Below are 10,959 nucleotides of genomic sequence, written 5' to 3' on the forward strand. Positions count from 1 at the left end.
CGCACCTGGGATTTCGCGCATTTTTGAAGATGCAGTGTCCTGCGCAAGTGTATCCGCCGAATTCGCGCCTGTTTGTCGTCTGCGGCCGCCTCATCGGGAACGAGGAGCTAGATGGACTCTTCTCGCCATTCGGCAACGTTGTGTCCGTACGAATAGCGCTCGACAGATCCAACAAGTCGCGGGTAATGAGCGTCCAAGTCCAACCTGTCTGAATGACATGAATTTCCTAGGGGTTTGCATTTGTGCAATTCACAGAGGCGACAGAAGCCGCGGCGGCCATTGAAAAATTGCATGGAGCAATCGTGCATGGGCATACGTTCAAGGTCAGCCTCGCCCACGCGTCGTCTCCGAAAGGCAAGAAAAAGGAGGGTGGGATGATGCTTCCATCAGGAAAGCGAGCGCGGGACGACAGAGGCGACAAGACAACCCACGCCAGTAAACGCACAGGAGCAGCGACGGTGTCGTCGTTGCATGGAACAACGTCGACACCCTCACCACCCACAGAGCTCCAATTGGTGCAATCCGTCTTGTCCGACATAGTGCAACAGATCGTCGACATGACAGTCACGTCGTCGTTGAAACCACCATCCTCGACCGTTTCCACTTCCCTCAAGCGCAAGGACAGCGACGCCGACTCGAGCGCAGACACACACACGTACAACAAACGGCAAACGCCCGTCAAGCCGTCCTCGGCCCACCACCATTCACGTGCTGCGGCGGTATCGGACTTTCTGCCCCGAAAGATGCCCAAACGTCCGCCGCCGCCCCCGATCTTCATTCGACCCCCGCCGCCACCTTGTAGCACGCGACTCTTTGTCACGAGTCTCTACGAGGTACATGAGCAGCATGTGGTGAGAAAGGACAACGAGATGTCCTATCTCGGGTTTAAGTGCATTGTTCACCGTCTTCGTGTAGTACACACACCAGGAACTGCATGCGATGTTCCACGTCTATGGCGATTTCGATCATGTGCAGATGGTGCACTGCCAAGGCAAACTCCACACCATGGCATATGTCCAATACACCAAGGTATAATATGCATTGTTCTATCGAACGTGTGTTGATAAATCTTTAGAAATCACAACGTTCATATATATATATATATATATATGAACGTTGTGATTTATAGAATCTTGTCAAAACAATGGAATAGTATATATATACATATATTTATATACTATTCCATTGAGAAACTTGTCAACATGTTCTTGTAATATGCTCTATTTGTATACATACGTGAAGTGCATATTGTTCAAAACACACGATTATACGTTGTCGTATACGTATGTGTACGTACCTGCAGCCTTGTGATCTTCCTTGCACGGAAGTATTAAATATTTATATATATATCATATATATATATCATATTTATATATATCATATATATACTACGTTTGGAAAAAAGACGTATATACTATTGTATATAGACGTTTACACTTTTGATATGTTGTAGCGTATGTGTACTACCTGCAGTCTTGCCATTTTCCTACCATGGTGGATTGAAGATATATATGTATTCGAAATATAATACCTCTGGACGAAAGCATATACTATGCTATATGTAGATGTCCACGGCGCAATACGTGGTCGAATCCTTTGCCGACGACCGATCGTTGCTGCATGTACTGTTTGCTGACGAAACCAAGCAAACGTCAAGGTACATACTTCCTGTCAAATGGTCTTTAAAGAGGGCCATTGGATAAAGCTGACTAAAATCGAGCTTTGTATTATGGTAGGATTATGCTGAATTGGCTCCATATTGGGTGTACCATGCCTGCGAATATGCTCACGACGATCGTCTCGCAGTGCGACGGCATGGAGTTTATCGACATCATTCCACTGTCGTCTGGTTCTGCCACCTCGGTGCCGTATTCAACCACCTATATCTTGCAATATCTATCTATATGGGAAATATATATATATATATATTCGTTTTCCTAACGATATACATTCTTTCATAGGGTCGTTGTAACGTCAAGTTTACGAACGAAGCGATGGCTCGGGCGGCGTTTGGGTACCTTCGGACGTTGCCGTCGATCCTGTCGCTGCAGTTGATTCCAGACCCAACCTCTACCTACGACGTGGTACTATGTTTTCTAATAGCTGTTTATACTTGTGAATACACTAGCGCAAATATGCTGGCGATGAATAGTTTGATGTGAAGAGTGTATATACACTAGTATCTGCTTTATCATTGACTGGGGTACTGTATTTTTGGTATGCCTGTTGACACGGGAATTATAGGTTGAATGATTCCTACACTATATATATGTATACATCTGCTGCTATCTAGATAGGATGTATCTAGAGAGTACTAGAGGGCTTCTGTTGGTGTACCTTGACATCCATATAGGACATTCGAGCTGTAGAAAACCAATTTGCCCACCTCATGTCCACGCCATACTACCCGTACGTTCGACCAAAGTTAATACATATATCCATAAATATGTACAAATATCTAAATATATCCATATAGATCCATTTGTAGTGCGCCACCCTCATCCTCCACGCCGACATGTGCTGCCCCAGCCGTACCTGGTGCTGACGACGACGACGACTTGGTGTGGCTCCACGTCACAAGCCCATCGCCTTGCACATGGTCCAGCATCCAAGTATATATATATATATATATATACATTCCTAGGTGCTTAGATATATATATACATTCCTAGGTTTTTAAATATATATCTACATTCGTAGGTTTTTCATGCAGCTTGTAGCACACTATTGTCAGTGTCATCTTTTGTTGCTTGATTCTGGTTGACTCTGTTGAGTAGAGCGTGGTGACGCCCGTGCCAGTGCTGGATTTGGTCGTGGAAGGTGACAATGACGACGACGGTGGTGCTCGCAAGAGCCAGACGACTAGTACTACTAGTACTACTAGTAGTAATACTTGTAGTCCCCCCCCCACCACCATTGACAGTACTAGCGACGACATCGCTTGCTCAAAGTCGCCCTTCTTCAACGCGTGGGTACAGTTCGGATCCGCCAAGCACGCGCTCGCGGCCCTGCGCACTTTGCAGCAAGATACCGCGCCGTTTGTCCATGTGGCGGTGGCGCCGCCCATGCAGCGCCATGCCAAGAAAGCCAAGCGATGGGTCTGATAAATGCTTGGGATTTTAAAAATGATAGTATTTTTCCCAATTAACGTTATATTAGTTATGGAGGCAAATAAATAATATCGATCGCTCGGTTATCCGGTAGTGGCGCGTTCATTATCCGGAAAATCACCCCCACGTTGCAGCGCCACCATGAACCGCACGACGTCGTCCAACGCGTCATTCAGGTCCCGTGGGTCGATGGCACGAGCAGCTTGGCAAGGACGATCTACCGCCGCGTCAGTTCCATGACACGAGCGCTTGGTGGCGGCCCCGACGGCTTTCCAGTCCTTTGTCATGGCCGTGACGTCCTCGATGGCACATGTGCTACATACACATGAGGGATGGATCAACTCCTCGATCCATGTACATATGCAGGTAGGGTGGACATACTCCAAGACAGTATGCCGCATCGACCGCGTGGAGCTGAGAAACGTAAACGTTCCTTCGCGCGACCGCGTCTCCGTCCTGTCCTGTCGTTCTTGTTGCTGCGTTGTCCTTCCCATGATCGGTGGACTGCCGGACGCGACCACAGGACCCCCCCTTGGCCGGTCGTCGTCGAGCAAAGTGTCGGCACATGCCAGACACAACATGATTGTACCGTCTACCGTATCGCCACTGCGCCATACTTGACTACATGGTTTGCACACGACCTACCACAACCACACATTCTCATTACGACTGTTTCGCCATCTCTCGTTCGCACACCTGTCGACACGACCGACAAACTCCATGACGCGGGATGAAGAAACCAAACTTGGCGTCACACAGACCACAGATAGACGAGGAAGGTGCGGGGGGGTGGTTCCGATCGAGCACGAGCAGCATGCGATGCACCATCAAGTGCTCTTCGAGGTGCAACATCTGCGTCACATGCTGCTTCATTATCTTCAGTTGCACTACCTTGGGCATGCGCAGCGCCGGTGCCACCGCCACCAGCACATGGTAGTAGTCCAAGATCCCTTGTTCTTGCGCGCTTTCCACAAACACATGACCCGACTACACTTACAGTTACAAAACATCCGTCATTCTCGTATGTACCAACATTCCGACTTTCGCAAACGTTTAGAAAACAATAAAAGAACGAAACATCTGAAAGTATGAAAAGAACACAGTGCAGCATAAACGCAGCGAGAGATTAAAGTACCCGAAACACATGCGTGCGGCGGATCCGATGGCTGGCCCACAAGTCGCCGTACCCTGGAACGTCCACGGAATGAATCGCGCGAATCCATCCGCGTCTCTGCCGTCCAGATGCTTCCTCGCAGAAGATAAACTCGTCCTGGCAGTCCAAGTACACGACATCGCGCGCCGCAAAGCCCAGCGGGGCCGCCAACACGGCCCATTCCACGCTGATACTGTGCTCCACCTTACCGCCGCGAGTTGTGGACGCAGAGGGGCGATCCACAAGTCGGTACAGCGTCTGTCGCTCGAGCACTGCGTCGCCTAACACCCTCGCGTACGCCTTGACTTGGGACGACGACAGACGTGCCCAGTCGAAGAACGTCGCGACTTCCGACAACGACGCACGCAGCTGGGTGTATGCAGTCAACCCTTCGAGGTTTGGGTTGGTTGCATCAACTCCCTTCCGTACCTGCAAGACATGAGATCGGGAAGGGAAGTGTGAACGTGCGTGCGTACCCTTGCTCGACGTCGTGTCCGAGGGTTGGTAATGACGCTATCGATTGGACGCGCGTCCATCGTCATGGCATTCTGCACGGTCTCTTGGCATGCCTTCTGGGCGATCTGTATCCACGTCGCTTTCTGGTCGGACGAAAGCGGGGGTGGACGCGAGATGGGCACCGCCGCCTCGGCCAATGACGTTGGTAAAAACGGTCACTGTGGCAACTGATATATCCAGGATAAATACTGCTTTGTAGAGGTTTTGACGGTACAAACAATACAATAAAATACATGAGAAATTTGTAGTGGATTGACCTATTAAATTGCCAATTGAATGAAAAAAGATCTCCCCGTCCGGGAATTGAACCCGGGTCACCCGCGTGACAGGCAGGTATACTGACCACTATACTAACGAGGATCATATACGATAACATGAAAAGTAGCAATTAAGTAATTATTCACACATCATGTAATAGTACTAACGCTACTATTATTAATATAATAATACATGTATTAATACTATTAATACACTTACAGTTATTAATAGAGTAAGGTTAACCAGGTTAACCATGACTGTCTTAGATAAAGTACAACACGCACATATTCGCCTAACGTGAGAACCGCTTGGTTTGGGTGTGTGAAAGCTATTCATCGCTGATTGTGCTGCTGCAGTCATCGTTCCAACGCCCTTCTTGAGTGGCGCTCCCATTCAGTTCAAACGCCCAAGCTATAAATAACCCTCTAACGTTTCGCGTGCGTCCAGCACACCAACTACTTGTCATTACCATACCTTCCCCATCTCGTCTTCCAATGCAGACTGTTCCCGAGGCATCGCTGACCCCAGCGATCGCTCCACCCCCAACCACCACCTCTGAACCCAACCCATCCCTTGTCATCACAACAGGCGGCCCTGCCAAAATAATCCGACTCGTGCCTACTCACACAATTCACGACTCGGCCGACGACTACCCTGAGCTCGACACGGGCTCGGACGGTGTCGACCACAACGGAATTAGTGTGGGGCAGTGGAGACAGCACCTCTTTGGGTGTATCCGGTCGTGCGTTCCAAACAGTACGTAATTTCCTACCCGTTGGATCCAGTCGACAAATGACGAGAAAAAAGTTATACTCTATTTTTTTAAATATCTGTTAGCGTGCACCGCCTTCTTGTGCCCGTGTGTGTCAGCCGGCCAAATAGCCCATCGCATGGGCGTTGGTCGCTTCGTCCCCGTCCTTCTGTCGTTCGGGGGGCTGTACATCACTCTCCTCATTTGCCTCGCCGCGTCGACGGCTGGCGGGCGGGGGGTAGCCCTGATCACTGGCATTGGCATGTGGTTCTACTTGTATCGATTGCGCGCGACGATTCGGCTGGCGTTTCAAATCCCCGGCTCGGTACGGAGCTATAGTTGTTTGTGACTCGGGAGTTTTTTGGTGGGGGCGGAATGATTTACGTATGGGTTATGTATGTAGGTGCTCGAAGATATGTGCGCTACGGTGTGCTGCACCGTGTGCAGCATGTCCCAAATGGGGGCTCACATCGAATCCTTCGACTCGAAAAACACATGCAACCTGCGGCCCAAGTCGGTACTACCTGGTTACAATGTCTAGGTGGGTGGACGTCGACTCTGTCACACAATTGGGTTACACTTCCCATCAGAATATTAAGCATTATCGTTATATATACAAGTAATAAACACTTGAGAAAGAAAGCCAGAGTGTGGCTGTGCCCCTCGACTGTTATATGGTCGCCCCTTGAACTTGTTCGTGCTAGATGTGCCGTACACTGTTGTCACATTGCACTTGGGTAAAGCGTCACCCCCCGTCAACATCCCTCCCAACTTGAAAAGAGTGATGTCGTGTCCCATCTCCAGCCCCCACCCCCACGTGAATGTTCCCATCGGAATATTCGTCCCAACTAACCTAGTCGCATTCCATCGCGGATTGTTTTCGAAATCCAATCCAGTCTCACTTTGCATTAATCAACAGCCTGCCTTCCTCAATGCGCTCGAGCCAACCACAGCAGCCTTACGCGGCAGCCTCCGACGGCAGCCAAATCATGCGGGGGCAGTGGAAGTCTGGTCTGTTCCACTGCTGCGACCACCCCGTGCCCAACGGTCTTATGTGCTGCTGCTGCCCCTGCGTGCTGTTGGCGCAAGTGGTGGGCCGTCTGGGCTTATTTGACTACGTCCTCACGCTCCTGGTTCTGTTCTTGCTGTCGTGCACGGGGTTTGGGGGCCTCGTGGTCGCTGCGTTTGTCGTGTACCTTCGCGCCCACGTCCGCCGGTGGTTTGGCGTGCCTGGCTCTGTCTTGGAAGATATTTGCGTCGGCTGCTGCTGCTGCGGATGTGCGATCGCTCAGATGGCGACCCATGTCGACGCGTATACGCCCGGCAAGTGTTCGTTGGAGTCCAAGGATGCCTTGCCCGGCTACCAAACGCAGTTTCAACACCAGTCCCCGCCGCCGCCCCACGCTGCCTCCACGTCATACGACGCCCCTAGCTCCGCGGCCACGTATTCGGCGGAACGCGTGTAGTTAAGACGGACTAACATGCATGCGTCTTTGTTGTATTGCGACAATACGATAGCTTTTTGTTCAGACGTTAGCTCAACATACCGAATTGTAAGTACGATGCACAGTGTTTGACTAATCAGTCATGAGTTTTACAGTCTCCACGACGCCAGGTCACGGCCCCAGAAACTACAAGAGAATGGAATGAACTATGAAATGATCATTTGGCATTCTTCCGATATGTTCCAAACAGTGACAGGTCCAACCCGAGGAACCATAGGCACTAGAGCTGGGGATATACATTAGCATTATTTGGTTGCCCGAGGTCCGAGGGAGGTTATGGGGGGGAATTCCCAATCTCTCTTCACTATTCGCAACCTATTGTAAAGTACTAAAACAACATCAACACCGTCAAGTACCACGGGTGTCAAGTCGATGATGCCTACCACGACTGCGAAAGTTCAAAGTCCGGAGGAACCTCGAGAGTCATCTCAACGGCCTCGAATTGAGACGTTCCTTCGTGGCACGACGGTGGCCCCACAAGAAATATTCCCCCCACTCAACCCCTACCTGGACGTGGGTGGCGGTCGTGGGTGTGCCGGTGGTCCTCGCAATCGCTGTGATCATCTCTGGCCTCCGGCGGTGGCGACATCGACAGCACGTACAGTTTCGAGTGGAGCAATGTGCGGCTGCGGGGATTCCACCAATCCACTCGGTGGCTCAATCATCGCCCACACACGCGTGGATTGAAGTCCTCTACTCGCGTCGACCAGAGGGCAGATCCTCGTTCATTGGCCTCGGCCAACTGGATCAGTGGGTGGACAAGTTCTGTCGAGCAGTCCGCACCCCGGCGTCCAACATGAGACTGCCATGGGTAGACGTTCCCGACACAGCGTCCGTGGCGGCGCTGCCGTTGCCGACGCCGCCCTCAGCGCCAGCACCACTACAAGCCATCCCCAGTCCCTAATACGAACGACCAGTGTGTTTAGTGTCGAAGATTCCAACTTTGGGCGGCGATGCCGGTAAAAATGAGTTAAAACCCCGAAGCGTTTTTCCAAGGGAAAACTCATGCAAATTAAACCTGCTAACATGGCGAAAAGTATATTGGTGGTAACCTGTCTGCCTTTTTGTCCACAACTGCCAATCCAACGCCCCGCCATCTTGATTCGACCGCGCATTCAATTGGCTATTCCCACCATCCATGATTCCGGGCTATTATACAACCCCAACAACCCCCCCCACCTATTTATAGGGGTTGCAAAACGCTGACATCCCCCGTCTGTATACGAGCGCACTTCCATTCTCACCTCGGGCCCCTCAAGCCACATATTCACCACTACAACCGCAACCATGTCATCCAACCAAGACCAGCCCACTGCAGTCACGACGATGCCAGACGTCAAGGTCGTGGTAGCCGACGACGGACAAAGTAACGTCGTCCTGCTCACGGGGCAGTGGAAGGCAGGGCTATTCTCGTGCTGCGACCAACTCATCCCCAACTGCCTCTGCGCGTGCTGCTGCCCTTGCGTGAGTTTGGCTCAGATCGTGGCGCGTCTCGGTGTGGGGGACTTCCTCCTCACGGCCATCGTGGCCTGTCTGCTCATGTTCACCGGCTTTGGGGGGCTCCTCATCTTTCTCTACGTGTTCTACCTCCGCTACAAGTTCCGTACGATGCTGCAAATCCCTGGCTCAGCGTGTGCCGATTGCTGTGCCGCGCTGTGCTGCAACTGCTGCGTGCTGGCCCAGCTCGCTACCCACGCCGACTCGTATACCCCCGGGAAGTGCGACTTTAATGCCAAAGCTACGCTGCCAGGTTACAGTGACATGTTTTCCCGTCCTGCTCCCGTAGAGCCAACGCCGGCCGCGGGCGTTCCCACCAAGAACGTCTAAGTTGACACAAATGAACCCAACATGCAGAATGTCCAAGGCCCCCCACTCTACAGCTCTAATTTTCTTCCCTTACACTTTAACAGTTAACATGACTGAATACTACATGACACTTTTTGTTTGTACTTTGGGGTATGAATAATGCGCCTCCAGGAATAATTGCACAATGTCTGAATGAGAAACCTACGATTTATCGTTTTACTAGTAGACGACTTGGCCGAGTAACCGGTTACGACAGGTCGAACGTCACAGAAATAATGGGGATGAGGCTCGAATCATTCCATGTACTGATTCGAGTGACAATTTAATTGTGTATGGGGAATACTATTATAGGGCATTACATGTACTACATGTAGTACTTTGAAGGGACGGACACGAGTGATTTCCGTCGAAGTGTAAACTCGACGAAGACATTGTACGCGGGTAGTTTGAGCTAACGCTGCTGTCAATGTGGCTCCACACGTTTTGTACGGGACCTTCCGACGTAATCAAGCAGCTCGTTGTAGAATACGTCGTGTCGTCGGCTGTGTACTGCCAACCCGGTCCGACCTTGCTATGATCGTTCGTTGGCGGGTCCATACTTTCCCAAATGTTGCCGTTGGTTCCAGACAAATGAGGCCCAGGCATGGATTGAATAGCCCAAATATTGATACCAGAACCAAGTGTCGTCGGAGGGGGCAGCGCACCTGACGACGCCTCAGACCAAATGTTATCAACGGCCGAGTCAGGATACTGCCCCAGTTCGTTGGCGATGAACATTGTCGTACGCAATGTTTCTGGGGGCGGCCGGTTCACCAACGGGAGCTGCTTTGGACTGGGGGGAGCGCAGCTGCTTTCGCTGTAGGGCCTACCACAATAAACAGATCAGTCGATCGATGTACTGCACCCCTGGCAAGCAAACCCCTTTTCGAAAGCTGTAGATATATGTATGTAAACATGAAGTGAGCACATACAAAACGTCACCCTACGTCGCCAGGTTGGAGACGTGCCTTAGTGAATTGTATTGCGAGGTACGTACTGGAATAAGGTGTGGTCGCTGTCCACCACGGTGGGCTGCGAGTTGTTGTCGAAGGTGGCGGCCTCATGTTGAAGTCGGTCGTGGTCCAATAAGGTGTGGTCGCTGTCCACCACGGTGGGCTGCGAGTTGTTGTCGAAGGTGACGGTCTCATGTTGAAGTCGGTCTTGGTCCGGGGCTAAGGGGGGCTGAGACAAGGGTATGTCGACAGTGTTCTGGTTCGAAGTTGTGCAGCCCATATTCAATTCTGGTGTGTCGACGCGGCACGACGACCAGAGTGTACAACTACGTAGTAGTCTTTGTGTGTGTGTGTGTACATTTCCTCATGTGAACGACGCAGGAGTAATGCCCAGGGATGAGATTGGCGGTAGAGCGCTGCTGGTTGATTCTCGCAGCTGATGAGACAGTGCCACATGTTTCTATTGACATTTTCTCTCAACGGGGAAATGCGGGAACTGGACGAAAACTTATCACAACACAAAGTAACGTAAGGCCAAAACCCAGGCATTCATGGTAGGCGAAAGCAAAATCTGGAGTTTCATCGCAGTCATCCAAGTTGTAGGAGAGGTATATTGGCTGCTGTACTGACACAATTTCTATCGCTCTCTGCGGTCTTGCATTCGGAATTCGCGTCGTTTCACCTTGAAAACGTTCCCCGCCCGGATATTTCATTTCTTTTGAAATATTGCGGACGCAATATTTTTTTTCCGCATATGCATGCTTTTGTGGTACCTCGAGTCAGAACACCCTGTTCTGTTAGAGAACATCCCCACTGCCCTGTCAGTCAGGTAGCAGCATTCTGCTAGATGTGTAGGAGGTTTTTGTGC

The 10,959-nt window shown here is 50.9% G+C and overlaps 7 protein-coding genes and 1 non-coding gene across 12 annotated transcripts; 4 read left to right on the top strand and 4 right to left on the bottom strand.

Annotated features, from left to right (window-relative positions):
• Positions 1–29: 29 nt before the first annotated feature.
• Positions 30–3,159, top strand: H257_16742 (hypothetical protein; the record flags this gene model as incomplete). The annotated part of the gene is made up of 9 exons (XM_009845278.1): positions 30–182; positions 231–833; positions 916–1,029; positions 1,566–1,657; positions 1,737–1,863; positions 1,962–2,084; positions 2,354–2,409; positions 2,477–2,612; positions 2,778–3,159. The coding sequence occupies 9 exons, from the start codon at positions 30–32 to the stop codon at positions 3,102–3,104; spliced, it is 1,731 nt and encodes a 576-aa protein (XP_009843580.1). The 3' UTR covers positions 3,105–3,159.
• H257_16743 (hypothetical protein) lies at positions 2,866–5,034 on the bottom strand. Of its 4 annotated transcripts, none has more exons than XM_009845280.1 (5): positions 4,740–5,034; positions 4,246–4,692; positions 3,807–4,097; positions 3,492–3,751; positions 2,866–3,425 (listed from the first exon to the last, which is right to left on the bottom strand). In XM_009845280.1, exons 1-5 carry the CDS (start codon positions 4,803–4,805, stop codon positions 3,194–3,196), a joined length of 1,296 nt encoding a protein of 431 aa, XP_009843582.1. In that variant the 5' UTR covers positions 4,806–5,034; the 3' UTR covers positions 2,866–3,193. The 4 variants fall into 4 exon arrangements, with proteins under 4 accessions (XP_009843582.1, XP_009843583.1, XP_009843584.1 ...); XM_009845281.1 differs by having other exon boundaries at positions 3,139–3,751; positions 3,807–3,946; positions 4,002–4,097; XM_009845282.1 differs by having other exon boundaries at positions 3,139–3,751.
• A 33-nt stretch (positions 5,035–5,067) lies between these two features.
• H257_16744 lies at positions 5,068–5,139 on the bottom strand. Its single transcript has one exon. It is a non-coding gene; the product is annotated as a tRNA-Asp (tRNA).
• A 374-nt stretch (positions 5,140–5,513) lies between these two features.
• H257_16745 (hypothetical protein) lies at positions 5,514–6,451 on the top strand. Its single transcript, XM_009845283.1, has 3 exons — positions 5,514–5,793; positions 5,875–6,113; positions 6,192–6,451. Exons 1-3 carry the CDS (start codon positions 5,532–5,534, stop codon positions 6,327–6,329), a joined length of 639 nt encoding a protein of 212 aa, XP_009843585.1. The 5' UTR covers positions 5,514–5,531; the 3' UTR covers positions 6,330–6,451.
• Positions 6,452–6,651: 200 nt separating this feature from the next.
• On the bottom strand, positions 6,652–8,322 carry H257_16746 (the record flags this gene model as incomplete). Of its 2 annotated transcripts, XM_009845284.1 has the most annotated exons (3): positions 6,652–7,264; positions 7,336–7,621; positions 7,677–8,322. In XM_009845284.1, a coding segment is annotated over one exon (304 nt), but the record flags the coding sequence as incomplete, so codon positions are not given. The 2 variants fall into 2 exon arrangements, with proteins under 2 accessions (XP_009843586.1, XP_009843587.1); XM_009845285.1 differs by having other exon boundaries at positions 7,336–8,322.
• Positions 6,669–7,254, top strand: H257_16747 (hypothetical protein; the record flags this gene model as incomplete). Its single annotated transcript, XM_009845286.1, has 1 exon — positions 6,669–7,254. Exon 1 carries the CDS (start codon positions 6,721–6,723, stop codon positions 7,252–7,254), a length of 534 nt encoding a protein of 177 aa, XP_009843588.1. The 5' UTR covers positions 6,669–6,720.
• Positions 8,323–8,488: 166 nt separating the features above from the next.
• Positions 8,489–9,229, top strand: H257_16748 (hypothetical protein). The gene has a single exon (XM_009845287.1). The coding sequence runs from the start codon at positions 8,581–8,583 to the stop codon at positions 9,118–9,120; it is 540 nt and encodes a 179-aa protein (XP_009843589.1). The 5' UTR covers positions 8,489–8,580; the 3' UTR covers positions 9,121–9,229.
• A 215-nt stretch (positions 9,230–9,444) lies between these two features.
• H257_16749 (hypothetical protein) lies at positions 9,445–10,371 on the bottom strand (the record flags this gene model as incomplete). Its single annotated transcript, XM_009845288.1, has 2 exons — positions 9,445–9,964; positions 10,136–10,371. The coding sequence occupies 2 exons, from the start codon at positions 10,369–10,371 to the stop codon at positions 9,445–9,447; spliced, it is 756 nt and encodes a 251-aa protein (XP_009843590.1).
• Between the last annotated feature and the right edge of the window lie 588 nt (positions 10,372–10,959).

This window comes from Aphanomyces astaci (genome assembly GCF_000520075.1).
Source record: "Aphanomyces astaci strain APO3 unplaced genomic scaffold supercont1.91, whole genome shotgun sequence".
Classification (NCBI taxonomy): domain Eukaryota; phylum Oomycota; class Saprolegniomycetes; order Saprolegniales; family Verrucalvaceae; genus Aphanomyces; species Aphanomyces astaci.